Raw genomic sequence first — 19,710 nt, 5'->3', positions numbered from 1 at the left:
AAGTTATTCAATGGGCTACGAAATAGAAACTGAAATTAATGTTAAATTATGTTTGGAAATATATTTTTAGAGGCAAAAAAACCCACAAACTAGATCCACCAATTTGTATAAGACAAGCACAGAGACTGGTTTGATCCTAATTACAGACCCAATAAAGTTCAAAGAAGTGAAGTGAGAGGCTGGTTTCCTCCTCTTAAATGTCGCACAGGAAATGACACATTTTACTTTAAAAAACACCTTTATTGATCAAGTCACAGAGCTCTTTGCTGCATCTGTAAAGGGTAGTATAAAAATGCTCCAAGAGAATATTACAACAGATGATTAGCACCAGGTTCTTCCAACAAAGGTCAACTGTTAAACGTCTTTCATGATGACATGGCAACCATAATTGATGCACAGAAAGGGACATTCAGGCACAACACTCACTACGGGGGAAGTTTTGACCCACAAGCCAGACATTTGGGATCTATCAGAGCAAAAAAGTAGCATATAGATCCAAGATTAGCGTTGAATTAGTTAAATATCCGGCTTCAGCTACGACACAACTGATAAGCAACAGCAGTGGATCTAACAAAGCCCCAGTACAGGGTATAAAAAAAACAGAACATAAAACTTTAATAATGCGAAAAAAAGAATAATGCTTCAATCAAAATTAGTTTTTTTTTTTTAAGGAAAGAAAAGCGGATGAGAAAACTGATTTTTAAAACAGATTTTTTTTTAAACCCAGAATGACTTCATTACAAAAAAAGAAGTACAGTAACATCCCAGGCCATTGTGTACATCCATTCGTCTGTCAGCAATCAAATCATTTTTTACAAAATGATCAATCATCTGGCTTTCTATTGCACCAAAGAGACGTTTGTGTTACAGAAGGGATCGGTATTGGGGCATGGGATGTGCAAAACATGGGATGGGGTGGGTAGTGGGATTATTAATCTCAAATGGTATAGTGCAAGAGGTCCGTCTGTCTGCAACATACAGTAAATGCTAGGGGTTAACAGGAAATACACCCGACAAATACAACAGAACCTATTTTTCTAAAACCGCAGAAAGCCACTTCATTATTCAACACGCATTTCGAGCATTTTGTGGACTACTGAGACCTAAAAAATGGGGGAACACACTTTTATATTAAATCTTAAATTAAAAACATATATTATTTGGTTTTTAGTTTGGAGTTATGGTTTGTCTGTCATTCACCTCACAGTTAAACAACCGGAGCCTCAACGAGTCCTTCATGAAAAATATCTGGCTCTCTTGTTAGAGATATTAAAGGGCTCAAATTCAAAATTAAAGTAAAGTTTGTGAAACATTTTTTTTAAACAATGAGTTATGTGTAAATTCAGAGAGTGCTTAAGTAAAAGTTATATTAATATAAAAAGTGTACAGTTTAAAGCAGGGCTGACTTAAAGGAGCCAAATTCTGTAAAAGGTCGGTCGGTGGGGGACACACTTAATGCAGTCACGTTTTGTCTTTCCTCACAATCACCTAAAAAAAAAAAAAAAGTCGTTTTCAAATTCTCTTTGATGGAACGAGCTGTAATTGTCTGCACATTCTGAAAGACACAGGTGGGTTTTACCGGAAAAAAAACGACAAAATACAAACACTTCCATGGATAAAAGTAGTGCAACATTAAGCTTTTAAGTTAGACTGCTACATAATGGCTGAGTGTAAGACTGAACCGTAGAGGGTCGGCCAGTCCGTGTGGTCAGCTCAATGTCCAAAGGCACCACGGTAATTAGTCTCAGAAACCGGAGGCCTTCTGCTTTCCCACTTCATTTACTTTCCTGTCGGGATAAACGAAGATAAGTTAATTGTGCAACTCAATTCAAATTCTAAAAATGAGTATTAGGAGAAAGTAGTTACCAAACACAAAGTCGCGCCATTTCAGCCCGGTCAGGCCCCTCATTCGCGATTGTCTTAACGTTTTCGCTGGTGGCAGCTGTGCTAAATCAGTAGACGCATTGTGACTTTTGGGTTTGTCCTTTTGCCGCCCTGCTGGAGCAGAGTCCTTCATCTGGACAGATGTGGGCAAAGGGCTTGATGGCTCTCTGGAGGCAGTCTTCTTCATCGTGTTCCTTTTTCTTTGACTTTTCGAAGCTTTAACAACTCCCCGCAGTTCCCTCTCCTTTCCTGCAAAGAGGTATGCAGAGGGTGACCCATCATCCAGTGTCACAGTGCAGGAGTTCCAGCCCTCCTCGGCGGACTCGTTGTTTGGAGAGTTGATCTTCCTCAAAAACACCCGGCATTCCTTCAGGGTCTCGGGACTCCAGGCTTTGGAACAGAGCTTCTGCTCTTTGCGTTCGCCCAAAGGCTCTAGAGTTTGCTCAACACAACAGGTGGCAGAACCAATCCTAAAACAACCATAAGACCCATCTTTTACTGATCTATGTAATCTTTTGTAATCTGGTTGTAATCCAGACCTTCTCGGACAACTTCTTGCTACCGTTCTGTTCCTCCTCTTGTCACTCCTCTTTAACCATTGCTCCTTTTCTATTTTGGTTAGAAACCTCATCTTTGCTCTAAAAAGATTGGCCTGGAACCTTCCAGAACTGGACTTCGAACCCCAAACTCTGGAATTGCCTTTGCCCCCCTCAGTCCTGATTGCAAACAGTTGTCGCATTACCTTGCATGCTCTCGCCTTTCTAAGTCTCTGTTGAGCCCGTTGGTGCTGCAGGGGACTTTGTGGCACAGCCGTTGCAAACTTCTTGGTGTGCCTGCGAAGGCGCTCTGCCTGAGGACTGGGGCAAACGCTGTTTTTGTTGGCAGAGCGAGGGAAGTGCATGACTTCAAAAGGGTTACGGGAGCTGTTCTTCTTGACGATGGCTAGAGAGTGTGTCTCTGTGGTCTGCATGAACCAGGAGTGGATCTGCTGCATGCTACAGGATCTAGGTTTGTTAAGTGGGCAGTCAAACAGCGTTCGGACTACAGAAAACTGTTTCGACTTCCTAGGAGATGAACTGTGACCTTTAGTATCTTGTTTAGGTTCACCAACGCTTCCCCTCTGTTTGTTCTCTGTGTTGTCAGACACCCAAGTGTCCGTGATGACTTGTATCCGCCGAGCAAGCTCCTGGTTTACAGCTTTCTCCTCAGCCGAAGATGACCACCACTTCAGCGGCTTTTTGGGGCTAAAGATGGAATCTACAGACACTCCTGCCACTCTGCTCAGATCCTGAGATGCTCTTCTCTTCTGTCCATGGAGCGGTGGTTTCTCCCCACACATTTCCACATCGCTCTGCTTCTCCTCTTGCCTCCTTTCATTGCTGGCCTTAGTAAGCAGGAGTTGCTTGGAGCGCCGCAGTAGAGCATTGCTGCGACTGTATAATCTGAAAGGGGAGGTGGCCACAGAGTGAAGAAAGTGGATCGAGGGTTTTCTTACCCTATTTGAGTGTCTCAAAGCTACAGACTCATCAGACAACTCCTCTTTATGTGAATCACGCGTTTGTAAACCCACCTCTTTTCGACTTGTTTCGCTTAGTGACTTGTGGCTAGTTTCTCCGGGCTCTTTTAAGGATTTGAATTCTGGCAGCAGCACCTTTTTACGTTGCTGTGTTTCAGATGGCGGCTGAACATCTTTATTTAGCTGAATCTGGCGCAGTCGAGGCGATACTGTGGTAACTGTGACTGAGATCCCAGTAATTTTTACTTTTGCTGGTCTGCCGGGTTTCCTCAAGGGGACCAATTGTTTTTCAGGGGTGGCAAAATTGATTTCCTCTGCATTTTTGTTGTTGCCAACAGAGTTATTCTTGGAACGCTGAGTCAAAAAGTCACTTTTGAGATCCTCTGAAAGCAAAGAATCACTGAAATCTGTTTGCAGCTGGTCGATTCCTTCAGACACCATTCGTTTGTTCCTCCTTGAACGGCCATAAACCACTGTTACCTTGAGGTTCTTGGTGACATTGTCCATAATGGGAGCGGCTGTAGATGCTTTTGGATTTGAGGATTCTGCCTCCACAGCAGCATTCAAATCTTTCTGCTTGCGTGGTCTCCCAATGGGCCTTTTGACTTTTTGCTCCAGCTGGGGCCCCAGCTTCTTTGGCCGGCCCGGACGTCTTTTTGGAGGAGTGGTTTCATGGACAGACACCAAATCGCTCTGTGTCTGATCGCTCTCAGATAAGTGCTTGGTTGGAGAACTTTGGCCAGATCTACGGTGGCCACTTTTAGGAGATGAAGATGCCGACCTAGGACAAGACACAGACTTTGGAGGCGAAGATGGTGATGAGGGCACGGGCTTGGTTGGTGAAGAAGATTTTTGTGGCGAGAAATGTGATTTCAGAGGAGATGGTGAACACTTACTTGTCTGTCTCTTGTGCTTTTGGGGTGTCCCTGACCATGAAGACTCCTCACAGGGGTCAAAATGATCTGTTTGAGTACTGGAACCACCGCCTGTTGACTTGAGACTGTACTTAACTCCTTCCTGGTCTTTTACAGGTGATACAAACATGAGCTTAATAGGACTGCTATACTGCAGTCTTGAGGTAAAGGGGCTGTCAGAGGTAGGTCGGATCCCACCGTCAACATCTACCAGGTTTTTGGACGTCATTGAAACTAATCTTCTTGGAGATGTTCTCAGTCTACCACATATGGCTGAGTCAGTGATGATGGTAGTCTTTTCTGGGCTTAATTTAGACTGCTTTTTATCATTTTTCTCCTTGATTGGCAAGGTTTGGGATAACAACTGACCGTGACCTTTTGACTCCATGCAAGGTTCTTCTGTTTGTGTTGACTCAAGTATTTCTGTCTCTTCGGGTGAGCACTGGCTGGCTTCTTTTTCTGCATTATCCTGTGTGATGTTTATGTTCTTACTTTTGGAACAGGTTTGTAAAGCATCAGGTGTCAGAGTCTTATTTTGAGTTGTGTTGTTAAAGATGCCATCAGAGAAACATGCAACAAATAGCATCTTTCTGGGCGCTGTCACGTAAGAGGAGAACCGCTGTGGAGGCATTATATTCCTGGTGGATCTTCTCATCCCATTCAAGTGGTTTGTAGAAGAGCCATGCTCCTCTTTGACCAGCTCTTCCACCATAGCCTGTTGATTTGATGAAGCTTCTTCACTCTCCCTCTTTCTTGCATCACTGGGAGCCTTGGAATCTTCACTGTTTGGAACTTCACACTGACTTGATGAGGTAGCAGTTGCTGAATGATCTTCAGCTGCCTTCTGCAGCTCAGGGATGGGTGCATGTACGATACCAAGATCTTTTTTCTCATCACATATTTCTAAATCCTTTACCTCATCCTTTACAATCTCTAGCTTTTCAGTTACGCTCACTTCCTGAAAGTCTTCTTTGACATCGTCCTGGTCTGTTTTTGCAGACGCACAGTTTTTACCATGGTTCTCTACAGGCTTTAAATCTACCATAGTTTCTGTTTTGGACATTTCTGTGACTAGGTTTGAGTTTGACAAAGTGTCTGATGTCACTGCACAGGAATTTGGATCTTGTAGTCTTTTCTTTGCCGGTGACTCCTTTCTTCGGTTGTTAGGCTTATCAAACATGGCAAAGTACCTTTTAATTTGTAGCTTCTGCCTTCTGGTGGATGCATCGTCAGCAGGTCTAGATATAGCTGCCAGGACTTCTTGGCGACGTCGCAGGCGGGTATTAGGTGACTTGGGTTCTCCGCTGTCGTGGCGGTTGAACAGCTCACTGAGACTATAGTCGCTGGCGCTGCCAGAGTGCAGTACTCGGGTGATGATTTCGGTCAGGTGGGCGTCGCCGTGAAATGGCAAGCTCTGGCTGGTTGAGGGAAACTGTTGCTCCTCCTTTTCAGAGTCTCTCTCTGCAGGTGCGATGGTTTCTAGCTTTTCGCTGAAGCGACTCACGACATCTTGCAGCAAAGTTCCGCTTGTGTTGTTTTCTGCCTGACGACTTACTGGGTTCTGAGGTTGCGGCTCATACTCTTTACCTGAATCTGCTGCCTGCAGACAGCCACTAACAAGACTGTTTATCATTACACCAGCTTCCCCCACCTGTCTGTGGTGAAGGAGGGAAGGCGGCTTTTCGTCGTTTGTCTTATTGATATCTGAGGGGATGGGTGAGAGGGGTGGAGGGGGAGGAGATGGGCTGTGCTCCCTGTTCAGGACACTACAATGATGCTCCCCATCTCCAACCGCTTTTTCTACTGAATACTTGGCTTGTGTTTGACAGAGGTTGCTCCAATGACAGGAGCATGAGAGGCAGCTGCAATGTTGGTGACACGATGAGCAGAATCTATGTGTGGACATAGGTAACAAAGGAGGGGATGCCGGTGAACTCACTACCTTGTTTATGGGTGTGACTGACAGGCTTTGGTGGCAAACGCAGTGCAATCTTTTGGAGCAGAGGCTTTCACAGCTGTCTGTTCTGCACCTCCAGACACAAATACAGCTTGAGCCCCAATGACCGTCACAGCTACAGTCTCTGACAGAGGCATGATGAACATTCCAGCAAGACTGAGAGTCTTCTGGGCCGCAAACAGCATTGCAATGACTTTGATGATCACATTCGCTTAAGGGACAGTGCTGTCTGCAGTTGCAGGCTTTACATCCACTCAGAGGGATAGAACGAGGTGACACTTTGTCCAGTGGGCTCGTACCACAGAGACAGGAGGGGTTTTCAGCATGACTGAGACACATGAAGGACATTAACTGTGCCTGGTGTGCAGCCTTCAGGATCTGATGGAGTAGAGACTGGTGCGCGGGGCAGAGAGAGCGTAGAACAGCTTCCAGGGCAGTCCTCGGACACACTTTAGTCCCTCGAAGACAAACATCTCCCAGTTCTTCCGTTAGTGACGGCCGCTGAGAACTAAAGGTAAAAAAAAAAAGACGTAATTTAGGGAGCTTAGCTAAAATCTGAGACAACAAATGAATAATAATAGCACAAAAACCCAGCAATGTCTGTAGAACAAATACTTAAATACTTGACTGGTAATATAAAGAACAAAGCCCCACTTTAAGATACACAAAAAGTGTCTGTAATCTTAATTTATGCTCTGGCTTCATCTTAAATTACAGCAAGCATCAAACATGAAGTTAAAAAAAAAAGAGCATCATTTATCAAATGTTCACCCTGTGATAGTTTTTGGAAATACATTTGATCTTTGATTACAATGTCAGCATTTTTCAAAAAAAAGTGCAGAAAGATGAACATTAGAGCTAAATCCTCACTTGGAACTGCTTTCTTAGTTCATGGGAGGCTGTTAGTGTAAAGAATGACGTGTTTCAGCAATAAAAGTAGGCTGGGTTGTAAACATGATGTGGTTTTGTTGTTTTTGTTAGTTCAAAAATTCTGTACAAGTTGAAGTGTGGAGCTAAGCTAAATGTGATGTCAGTCCAGGAAATGGCTGCATCTTGGATATCAACTTTAATCAAGATCCATTTATTGTTTGGGTCATCGTTTTCTGCACTAATGAAAATCTCAGAGTACTTTTTTGGATCAGTGCTGCAGAAAGAGGGGAAAAAAGCCCCCAAAGAAATGAGAATAAAAATGAAATGGGAAACTCAACAAGAAGGCTTTGAAGCTGCATTCAATATTTATCATGGGGGTCCAGAAAATAGTGTTGATGTTAACTGTTGCAAAGCTGAAGTCAAAGAGGAGCGGGAACAAAGTGGATCTGAAGAATCAGATAGAACCCCCCAATAACCCAAGTCACATCTGCCCCTGTAAGGAAAGACCAGCCATTATACTTAAAAACAAATAGCTTTCTTCATCACAAAATCCATCTGAAAACCCCCAAATATTTATGTGAATAAAAAACAAGAATCTGATGAGGTTATAGGGCCGTTTAATTGATATGACATTGAAGGGAAATGCTGACATTCTGCTGAAAGCAGGATTGTAGAAACGCCTAAATGTAAATGTCTTCTCACAGCATTTTTGCAGACAAATTCAATGTAATGTTACAATTAGCCAACAGGTAAAATAGACAGGTGTAAATGTCTATCTAGTCTGTTACAAGACATTTTCAATCAGCTCCAAGTAACATGTTATTGTTGAATTTGTAATTATAAAATGACATCATGTGATTAAAAAAAAAATTATTAATAAGTAGTAACAACCACAATAATTTAAAGTGTAATTTTTCTTTCAATAAATAAATTATTTAAGCAAATATTTAGAAGCGCTCATGCAACTGTAGCAATAGAGATATTACACTGCATCAAGGTGCCCAAAAATTAAAATTAAATTACAACCAACAAAAGGAAATTTGTAATCACAATCGATAAATAGGTAAGCACAACAACACAAAACCAGGCTCTACAATTGAAATGAGTCAAAAAGGATAGTGCAATCATTGATTTATGCATAAATATCCTGCATCTGCTTCTCTAATTACACGAGCGTTTTACTTCAAAATGAAAAATTCCCCACTAAGTAAACAAGACTTAATACATTATCTTTTTTCGGAGTATTATAGGATGATTGGGCCTTGAATGACATAGCAGATCCCTCCCAGAGTTGAGATGGTGGTGCGGCAAAGCTGCAACTGTGTACCAATTTAAGCAGATACATTCACTATTTGAGTAGATACCATGGTTACAAAGTTACATCTTTATCACTAAGGAGGTTTTAAAAAATTAAGCCCGCAATATTACATATCAGGGAGGGGGGAAAACAAAGAACAAGACTCATTTTATCTAAATTTAAATTAAATGTAATAAATTTCTATAAAATGGCTTACGATATTAATTTAGGTGCAGAGTTTTGCTGAGGTCTTTTTGATGCAACAAACGTACATTTAGTGTTCCTTCAGAGACAACGAAATAAGATGTGTTTGCACACCTTGTAGTGTAGGTTCAAGGGCTAGATGCTCAACCAAACGCTGAGGTTGTAAATAAAGTTCTGAGGTAATTAGAGTAAAAGGAGGCGGAGTTTGTGAAGACAAGCTGAGGCTGCAGCAAATCAAAGCAGCTTTGCGTGGCCGATCCCGAAAAGCTGCTTTGGTGGTTGCATTTTCAAAGTTTGCAGAGGAAGAAACCTGCAAACCTCGCACAAACAGACATGTCACATTGACTTCTCTAAACCATAACCTACTGTGACCTTGTGTAGCAGACACCATCACCAATAACAAGAAATCATACACATGCAACAAATGCTAAACTGGCTTTTAGGCTCATGCTATTTACGGCATATGTAAGTCGTCAGTGTTAGTCAAAGCTATGCATCTTTGTGTCAGGAAAAAAAACAGTCGATTCAAGCAGCAGTCATGTATGAGGTCAACAGTAAAGGTGTTACAGTAGCAGAAAAAAGACCTGCTAATAAACAAAACAACCTTCATCAACATTACACGTACAACAAAACGGCGAGACGTTCCCCTCAGCTCATCAGTGCACATTTTAAAGCATGCTTCATTCCAATGACACTCAATGAAAAGTTCAGACTAGCTTGTGCAAGGGGACGCTAAATGGCTTCAAGCTAATCTCTCACAAACAAACAACTCGGTTTTGATGTTCAGCCACCACAGAATTTCATATATACAAACTTCCCTGTGTGACTTGGTACCTTACAATAGTTTTACATTTCTTAGAATGGCTATAAGTTACGTGAGTAGCTCGGGTAAAAACAGAAAGCTATGACAATCATCATCACTCCTTTGCTTAGGATATTAAAATTGGACAAACCTGAATATTCTAATAAATCAACTATGAAATGTAATGTTAGCCAAGCTTTTCTTTCAGAACTGATTCAGCTTTTTTTCTGTCTGATCAAGGTCCTAACATAAGTTGACAGAAATGCTGTTTTAAGTCAGATCTGTAAAGGCCAGTAAATCACCTGACATAAGTTTAAATTTAGTTACAGACTGCATTAAGTAAATCTGTTAAAGCTGTGCATTGCGCAGCATTCATCAAAACATGAGGTAATGTAATTTCTTCAATAAATGAGGTGCTGCAAAGCTTTTTTTCCTTTTTCTCAGAGGTTTAAGACTCTCTAGCCCCGACGTAGGAGCAGATTTGCACCAATAAAATGGTGCACTCATTTTTCTAACTTGGAGCCAGTTAAAAACTCAAACTTTAAACTCAAACTCAAAAACCTCAGAAAAAAGAGAGCATCTCAAAGCATACAATTATTTTAAGTTTATCTTTTAACTGCAAATAGGTTTTTTGTTTTCAAATATGGCGATCCAGGACATGAAAATTTACATCTTGTTAGTCTTTTAAAACAAATGAAACATTTTACAACGTTGAAAAAAAAACAAAGCTTAAATTGAGGAAATCTGAAAGATATCGTATTACGTAACTGCCAAACGAACACAAAGATTTGTTTGTGTAATAAATGTACGGAGCAAATATACGAATGTCAGAGACCCCCAACTACCATCCAAAACATTTATATTCATATAAATATTAGGAAATGTATGCTTCTGCTGGATTTTACCAGAAGTAGGCAACTTCAAAAATGTAAATCGAGTCTCTGGACCAAAACTTTTTCTCCTTAGTGTTTGTTGATAAACAGGTAGGAAATACAAAACAATGCACAACGAATTCTTAAAACAGTTAAGAGTTTAGCAGCCCATGTAAACAAACGGTGCATGGAGCACCACTACTTTTTGTAGAAGGCTGTATTTCACAAATGCTTTGAGAACAGCCGAGGACTCGACGAGACGATTACATTGAAGACACATTAAATACCTGAATATTAACTTCTGTATGTTTTGTAAAGGCATGAGTCGTGTTTCTGTCTCCAGAAAATGCGTGTGTTGTAAAAAGTAATCTGTTCAAGTGTTGAGGAGTTTGAGGCGTTCCGTGGTCTAGAACCTCTTTGCATCGTAAGATGAGGCAACATTTCCTGAGTTAGCGGAACTGGTTATGGGACCAGAACCTGATGAGCAAAAGTTAGTAGATTTTCTCTTAGGAGGGTTCTTCAGTGTTCCAGTGCGCTCTTTAACTTTGTATTCCAGTGTGCTGTGGGGCACCCCGTAAACCCCCTGGGCCTTGGAGACGCTCATGCGACCAGCCATCACCATGGTGATGGCCTCTTCCATCATTTCGTGGTCATACTGACGGTATCTCCCACGCTTTTTTCTAGGTTGCTTATCTTTATCCTGGCAACCCAATCCTTCGTCTGACTCATCCAGGGGGAATTCTCTGGGTCCCAGGCCATGAGGTAACTGGCTAGCACTGCCCAGACAACCTTGTGCCAAGAGAGGTGGTTTGAGTTTGAAGAGGGATGAGGATCTGGCGGATGCCGTGGACAAACCATTAGTGCCTTCGGTTAGTGAGGTACGTTGATATAAGTTATCAGCAATGCTGCAATTCTCAGCCAAGATTGACCGGTTCTGGTCAGAAATAGGACGAACCTGAGGAATACGTAGAGGTGGCGGTGGTTCTAGACTGGGAGTAGGGCTTGGCGGGGGCTGCAGAGTATCCCTGAGCTGAGAGGAACAGTGGGGGAGAGTTTTTTGGAGACTGACTGGTTGATAGAGGGTGAGGGCAGACGAGGAAAAGTCAAAGTCTCCATTCTCCTCTACTTCTCCCCCAATTTCTGCTTGCTCAGTCCAAGCGGCCACTTTCTGCAGAAAGAGACGGGCTTCACCACCTAAAGTTGATATCAGACTTTGTGAAGTCAGTCCCTCGCTAAAATCTCCACTTTCTGACGTAAGCTGGCCAAGGATCGCCTGGCTTCCCTTAGCCCAGATGTCCAAACCTTGCCTCAAGGTCTGCAGTGGTATTCCATAAAGCAAAGCAGCCCGCTGCTCGTGCAACCTCCCTGAACGAATATCCTTCAAAGCCTTGGACAGCAACCCCTCTGACAGCTCCCAGCTCCTCTCAGTGTACTCAGGCTTGTGCTGCCTCCTAAGGATGGGAGGACCAAACATCAGGGTCAGGATGGAGGGGTTTGATTTAGGCATGGGGGGGGTCAGGGGGATGCAGACCCAGGGGTCCACTCCTTTATGCCTTGTGTTGGTAACATCACTGCGACAGTTAGTCTCATGTCTGTATGATCTCAGTCTGTTTGTGGGCCCTCAAACACACTCGTGCTGTGCGTCTGTCATGCGCACGCATTCTTTGTGCGTGGCAAAGCCTCTTCACGTCCGGTGGGACAGTCTGTGAATGGCTGGGGTTACTTTGGTGCTCACACACAGCCCCATGTAGTTTTGTGATATCCAGTGAGACTCCTACATGCTTGACGGTTGAGTCATCAAAAGTCATAGTAAATAGATCAGTTAAACGGAAGTAAAATCATTGGGAGGTACTTCAGTGTTCTTCTCATTGAACAATCATATATATAAATATAAAACAGCCTTTGGTGTGACGTTACCGCTCAAGAGATAAAAGAGTCAACCCCACAGAACCAAAAACATCAAACTAGATTCCCACAATTAATCAAACATTAACAATTCACTCCAAAAATAAGTGCATTATTCAGGCAGAGGTGGTGGTAACTATCCAATTTAAATTAAACATCTTAATGGCTTTAACAATGACACACCACAGCATACCAGTGTTTGTCATTTTACTGTTTGAGAGCAGATGCTGTAGCTAACAAGTGTATTTTTGCATTTGGGTCTTTTCTCAAACGCATCTTTTTCCTGTTCATTTGAAATAAAATGTTTAAATCGTGTGTTTTTTTTACATTGTATCAGAAAAATTGGAAACAAATACAGCAACACTTACCCTGAAGGTTTATGATTAGAAGATGATGTGGCACAATTCCGTTTGGACAGGTCCAGGGCGCCATCTAATCCATGAAAAATGTATGTCATCATGTATTTGGTTTAGTATAGTAATAAAGTTTTTCCCATGTTTTTTAATTTCATTTTTTTGCACATAAAAAAATGATGGAACTACAAAATTCTTAAGCAAAGTTAATGGGGGTCTCCTTACCGATTTCAGGTTGATCTTCCTTCTCCTCCTGTGTTCGGCTCACTGTGAGGTCTAGAGGGGCATCAGACGCTTCCGATGAGGGGGAGGATGCCCTTGAAATATAATTGACATTTGTGCACTTTGATGCATACTCCACAGCAAACTGATGGATCATTTTCTTCATGAGCTCCTGGGCAACCAGAGGTATGCTCGAGTCACAATCTGGGGTCACATCTGAAAATACATCAAAGTAATTGAATAAAAGGTGCCATTCAAACACATGGAAAATCAATCTATAGCCCTCCAGAATACAGTAAAAGGCTGAGAACTGGCAAAGTCCTCAAGCTTCATATTTAAAAATGTCAACACCCGAAGACAATGTGCTTTGTGAAATGTATTCAATTGTATACAATGATAAACATCACCAAACACCTAAATATTTGACCCATTACAATGATAGTGCCGTATTTACATAAATTGATTCTTTTTTAAAGTACCAATCATCCATCTCAAGCTGACAACATAGAGATGAATAATAGCTCTAAGAGCAACTTGAAAGGTCTAACCTTCACCAATGAAATGACTCACACTGTGCTGCTCTAAGCAGTAACACCACAATACTATATATATATATATATATATACACACATACATATATATATATATATATACATATATATATACATAAATATATATGTAGGGCTCTAGTCACTGTTGTATCTATAAGCATGTTTGCTATGCAGGTTTGCTATTCATCACTTTAGTAACTGTTATTTTACATATTCAACTGTGCTTGTTTGGTTGCTTAAAATACTTCTATAGCAGCAACTTCAGTATTTCATGTAAAGAATCAATTGATTTTTTACATACTGAATGTGAAATTTTATACCAATAATAAATTATCATAGCATTATTTTCTCTGAAGTCCCCAAAATCTATAAAAGGATTGCCAAAGTCATTTGACAAATGAATACTGTAATTTAACAAGCAATTTGGATTAAAAAAATTGTAGAAAATATATATAGAAAATAATGGTTACATGAGAGTAAAAAAAAATAGCCTCTAACGCCCAAGTCTTTTTCCTTATTAGGAAATTCATCTCTTTCCTGCAAAAAGCTGCTAATTAAAAAAAAAAAAAATTCTGAAAACATCTATGCATTATCCAGATAATCCAAAACACCAGATAGCGGTTCCAGAAGTAAATAGAGAGCTTAGTCTCTTCTAATAAACACATTCATACATGAGGAGAAACATTCCAGATGATAACCAGGAAGCAGGAAGTTAGACTGGGTTTGGGCTTGACGAGTGGCAAAAATGAACAAAACTCACCTTTTTTGTGAAACACAGCATGAAGAAATCTTTGAGCTGAATGGCTGCTGTCAGATATAGTTGGACCCTGACAAGAGGAGTAATGAGAGGGGGGAGAGAGAGGAGACGTGGGGGCAGCTTCTTGATCCTATAGAGGGGAGAGAAGAGGAAAAACCAACATAAAGACAATTTCAGCAGCAAATTAATTTTTTTTCTGACATTACTTCATGGCTGCCATATATGGTGTGAATACACACACACTCTTATTGCATACTGAGAAAACGCATTATTGTTTGTTAGCATTTAAGGAAATTTCTATATTTGTGTTGAAGACTAATCTTTGAAACCTGAAGATTGGCAGGGCTTTTTATAGTTTTACGATGACAACACTTTCTATTCCAATTTAAAATTTTGACAGGAAATTGTAAGCATCTTTATTCTTTGAAGATAATTCACAAGATGTGTCTTACACTGAGTTTTTCCAGCAGCAGTTTGCAGAATGAACAATGACTGCGGCTTGTTTCTGGGGACCAATCGTCCACTTCTTCAGGCTCGCAATCTGAAAAATAACACAAAATATACACAGGAATTAGGAATTAAGGTTAAATTTGGAGTCCAACATAGACATCGAAGAATCTACATTTTTAAAGTTGTTTTTTTTTAAATTAAATTTTTTTTTAAATAATATTTGACCTTTGACCCTTCGTGGATGCTCCAAACTGCAAAAATTGCACATTTTTGATATCATCAAAAAAACCTCAGGCTGTAAGGTTCTCAGGTTCTTCATAAAATAAATAATTTTTCATTCATCTTCTTCTGTTTTATCCCTTTAGGGGTCACGGGCTGCCGGAGCCTATCCTGCCACTAGTAGGCGAAGGCAGGCAAATAATTTTTAATATAAATATATTATAAACGTATACATCTTAACTTAGAGATATAAGCTGCTTCATTTTCTTATCGAAATTTGCCTTTCATTGCAAGAAAGGGTACACAGCTTTCATAAATTTTTTAAAATATATTATTACTAAATGCTTTCATTTTGAATTAATCTTAAATAATGCATGTGACAGGTTATATAAAGCAATAGATGTTTGAAAAGCTGAAGACAAAACCAACAATGGCTTCCAGCAGATTGAATGTATGAACAAAAATTACTTTGAAAGTTTGAGGTAAGGAGAAGGACAAAAATTTATGTTATATGATGTTTAATGAATAATGAAATGGACAATCAGAAGAGCACACTGACTAGTTAAGCACAAATGATCTTTGACAGTATTACAAATTTGAGCATTCAGTGCTAAAAACACTGAGGTTACACAGCAAATACAAGACATTTGTCAAGACCGTCATGCTTCATCATAAGGCTGCAATTTCAATCACCAAATGCATAAAAACAAAAAATAGGATTGTCTGCCAAATGCAAATGACATAATTTAAATTTTCTTTAAATGCAGCAGCCTATTCAAATTAAATATATTTGCCACATGTCTTTGCTTGACATTCTTTTGTTGTGGCTAATATTATTTCACCTTGCATTTTAATCGTTACTCTGCTCACAGATCAAAGCAACTACAGAGATAAAAAAGTTATTTCAGAGGCAGATTGCCAAATCTATTATTATTTTAGTATAAATTCCAAGTATTTTTCATTTCATCGTTGAAACAGTTTTTCAAAAATATGAAGAATAGAAATAATACTTTTTTTAGGCAATGGCAAAATATGCAAGTGGAATTGGAGGGTCTGCATATCGGTCATGCGGCTAGGCTCAAAACTATTGTACAATCAAGATAAAATATTTGTAAAAAAAAGCTGGATACCACAAGACAAGACAAGCATTGCATAAAGAAGCATTATTCTCCAGAACAATGCATACAAATACCCTATTATTGTTGTAAACCAACGTGGAGCAAAGCAATGAAAATTGATAATCACAGAAATTCAACCTAAAATCAAACAATATGAAAAACAGTTTATTTAGTTCAGATGGCTCCTCTACTTTTCTGTTGCTTTTTCCATTGATAGATACAAAAATGCAATCTACTACTTTAGATTTATACAATGTTACCTGATTAAACCCATTAACCAAACATCTAAGTAACAATAAAAAGTAAAACATATCTTTTAAAATGTGATAAAACAACAGAGACTGTCTTTTAATAAAATGTTAACGTATCTGCAGTTTCCTGTCATTTTTCCTGCAACTTCAAAAGCAAATCTAAACAAAGAGATTTAAATAAACCCCAAATGAATTCATGCCAGTAATCTAAAAATATTCCTTATAAAAAACATTTGCATATTTTGTGCCCAAAAATGACTGTAATGAGTATCACAATCATAAAAAAACAAATTAAGTATTTAAGAAAGAAAAAAATAGATAACACTTTTTGCTTTGCAAAATGATTTTTTTTTTTTTTACAAATAACTAATGAAGACATGCTTTTATAAAAACCCCAAAATGCTAGTGGCACAATTTAGCTATGTGCAAGGCCAAAGGAACATCAAATGAAGGTCAATTTCAGATGGGGGCGGGTTCTTAACGGATTTCATTATACAAAGTGTCAACAACGTCAAAGAACAATAGACTTGGCATAAAAGCAGAGAAAAAAAATATTGCTGCCTCAGAAAAATCATTATTTCAGCTCAATTTCCTTCCATCACCCAGAAAATCATTCTCCTTTCTTCACAGCAAAGCAAAACTAAAAGACAATGCATCAACATAGCCACCACCACCATAAAACTCAACATTTTTAATTGTTTAATACTGTTTTTTGCCTTTTGGGACCCATTAATTATTGTGAATGGCAGGTGCTGATTGGATTAGCAGAAACATCCAATGGCTAATTCATCAAATGTAATGTTTTATTTATGTTTGCAAAATCAATAACTTACCAACAAATAAACTGAGATCTTTCAGAAGCATCGGGCCATAAATTCCCTCCAGAATTGTTTCAAAGCCTGCAAAACAAAACGAGCAATCAATATTGGTGTGAATTGGACATTCTTGACATTTGGGTACTGCCTGTTCTCTTCAGTTTTTCCTTTCACTCACGTAAAACATGGCCAACAACCTAGTCTCTGACACTGAATTGTTGCAGTTTTCAGTAAAGTTGAAGTACAGCTAAGTCCTCGTTAGGTTAGTTTTTTCCTCACCCAAACAATACCACATCAACTAATATATAGTCATATTTTCTTACATGCATTTACATTTTTGTTGTTTTGTTTGCACGGACTATAAACACCACAACTTCCAAAGGAAATTACCAGTAGAAATTGTCTGCTGTCTGTCTATGCCGGCTTCCTCGGTAAACTGTCCACAACGTTGTCAGAAAAAAAATGGAGGCGACACATTACAAACCCCTGAAATAAATGATTTTCTCAACACCAAATTACACTAGTTTGTTTAAAGTGTAAACAAAAATGTCCCCTAGAAATAACAATAGCCCTAGCTTAGCAACATTTAGCCTAGCCAAAAAAAAAATTAATCATGTGTGTAAACATTTTCAGCTCACGAAAAGAAATGAAAAACAAATATGCCTTGGTGATGTACAAGTATAAATGTAATACTGGGATTTATTAAAGCGTTTACAAATAACAACAACAACCCGTTAGTAAAGCTAAATACCTGTCTGACTGGCTTCGGGGACAAAGACTAAACGCAGAGGTGCAGTTATGTACGTTAGCCGCTACTGTTCACCTCCTATGGAGCTCAGGGTTACCAACGAACTGAGAGCTAGCTAGCATCAAGTAGCGCTACAACATAGCTCGCGGGAGCAATTCTTTCCCTGTCGGGTTACGTCTTTGAAGTCCATTATTTTTTGGCTCAAAATGAATAAATCTTTTGGCTCATACCGACGCAGTGTATCAGTCTGTGTCGCCAAGAATCCAGTTCCCGCCGAAACCCTTTCCTTTCTGCCGTGCATTTGGAGCACTGCACGGCCGCCATTCTCACTCCTGCCCCCCTCTCTCCCTCTGGCCGAGCGACAAGAAGAGGCAGACGGACAGAACGACAATGCCCACAAACCACCACTGGGGGCAGTATTTCACCCCTTTTCTGGTCCACAAGACTTTCGGGTCGATAAAAGTAAACATAATATAATATTAGGAGCATATACGTTGACAAAGGCAGATCCTTGTGCTATACATTTATTTGAATTGTGGAGCATTGTCATTTATTCTCCTTTGTCTTTGGGTAATTCATTCACCCACCTCCATCCGAGCCTCTCCCATGATCCAGTCTTTCTCATTCACACCAAACACATCCATGTACTCCTTTACTACATCCATGGACAACTTCTTCAATCTTTCTCCAGGTCTCATTACTTGCAGCTCCAACCTCTGCATCCTTTTATCAACATAATCAGTGTCCCTCCTTTTAACACTCAAAGTCCTTTACCTTCTTCACCTCTGTTCCTTTTAACTTCACTGATTCATTTGAGTCCTTTTTAATTTACAGACAAATACTCTGTTTTGCTTGACTGACCTTCATTTCTCCTCACCTTTCCAAAGGAAAACCTCCACCTCTCCAGATGTTTGTCCACAGTGTCGTCTTTAAGCATCATCCAGGGAGATTCCAGTTTAACTTCATCTGTCAGTCTGTCCATCAGCACAGCAAACAAAAAGGAGCTCAAAGCTGATCCCTGGGTTGCCCCACCTCCACCTGGAACTCGACTGCCACACCTGCAGCACATCTCACCAGTGTCTCACAGCTCTCATATGCTCTAAACATACTTCCTCGTACGAAAAAACACACAACTCTTGTCTCAGTATTCTGTCAGAGACTTTCTCTTGACCCACAATTCAGCTCCTTCTGATCTTCTCTGTTCTTCTCCAGAAGCATCCTTGAAGCAAATAATGCATCTGTGCTTCTCTTCATGCCTTGAGCCAATGGGGTTGCTCACATTTGACCTCAGCTTAACTTCCACTATTCTGTGATATATTTCTGTATAGATATAAAATTCTGTTGTTTTTCTTCATGGTTTAATTATTTATTTATTTGAAATAAAGTATTTCCAAACCCAAATCCAGATGACACACCAAAAACCTTCCCTTCAGTTTCCCTAATCACTTTAGTTTCAGTATCCAGTCATCTGGAACCTCCTGATCTCCCAAAACCTGTTTGAACTCCTCCTAAAAGCCATACAGCACACAGGGACCGGGACACAAAAGTCCCTTAGTGTCCCTTTGCAGTTGCATTCAGAGCATTATTACTTTTAAATGTATTATTAATATGTGTATGCTATTTATGACATTCATTTAAACAAAGTGATAATTAACAAATAAACTGATGTATCCAAAGATGACTTAATTATTAATTAAATATAAATAAAAAAAATATATATATATATATCAGAAAAACCTTAGTAGGGTTTTTAAAGAGCAGTGTTAAAACTAAATTTAGTTTAGTTTTTCTGATTGGTATTTAAACAAATGTTACTGTATTATACTGTAATTAAGGCCAGGGCAGCAGAACGGTCATAAAATGTACAGCATTAGTAGGACAGATGGTGTCCATCCATATCATTGGCTTTTTTCTTTTTGTTTAATTTGCCACAAACAGAAGAGCGGATCATAAAATCTATGGACAGACTTTTCTTAAATAGCATTTTTTGTAACACTTCTGTGGA

The 19,710-nt window shown here is 39.7% G+C and overlaps 1 protein-coding gene across 4 annotated transcripts; it reads right to left on the bottom strand.

The window, feature by feature from the left end:
* Positions 1-219: 219 nt before the first annotated feature.
* lcorl (ligand dependent nuclear receptor corepressor like) lies at positions 220-18,068 on the bottom strand. 4 transcript variants are annotated; one of them, XR_002873527.1, is made up of 9 exons: positions 17,936-18,068; positions 16,976-17,041; positions 14,557-14,645; positions 14,108-14,234; positions 12,800-13,012; positions 12,590-12,653; positions 2,627-6,779; positions 1,867-2,133; positions 220-1,787 (listed from the first exon to the last, which is right to left on the bottom strand). XR_002873527.1 is itself a non-coding variant. In XM_023956661.1 (8 exons), the coding sequence occupies exons 1-8, from the start codon at positions 18,027-18,029 to the stop codon at positions 1,780-1,782; spliced, it is 5,574 nt and encodes a 1,857-aa protein (XP_023812429.1). In that variant the 5' UTR covers positions 18,030-18,068; the 3' UTR covers positions 220-1,779. The 4 variants fall into 4 exon arrangements, 3 of the variants coding, with proteins under 3 accessions (XP_023812429.1, XP_023812431.1, XP_023812439.1); XM_023956661.1 differs by having other exon boundaries at positions 1,867-6,779; XM_023956663.1 differs by lacking the exon at positions 17,936-18,068 and adding an exon at positions 17,709-17,787 and having other exon boundaries at positions 1,867-6,779.
* Positions 18,069-19,710: the final 1,642 nt, after the last annotated feature.

Source organism: Oryzias latipes, chromosome 1, assembly GCF_002234675.1.
Source record: "Oryzias latipes chromosome 1, ASM223467v1".
NCBI lineage: Eukaryota > Metazoa > Chordata > Actinopteri > Beloniformes > Adrianichthyidae > Oryzias > Oryzias latipes.
The sequence above is the reverse complement of the archived record's forward strand: the minus strand, read 5'-3'. Positions and strand labels throughout refer to the sequence as shown.

What these genes read in the sequence shown, in the direction of transcription:
- lcorl (XM_023956661.1), bottom strand. Translation starts at nt 18,029, where the DNA reads ATGGCGGCCGTGCAGTGCTCCAAATGCACGGCAGAAAGGAAAGGGTTT. An exon ending in TGCTGCTGGAAAAACTCAGT is followed by an intron (nt 14,235 to 14,556) that starts GTAAGACACATC and finishes TCCCCTCTATAG; the next exon opens with GATCAAGAAGCTGCCCCCAC. An exon ending in GGAAGATCAACCTGAAATCG is followed by an intron (nt 12,654 to 12,799) that starts GTAAGGAGACCC and finishes TTCATGGATTAG; the next exon opens with ATGGCGCCCTGGACCTGTCC.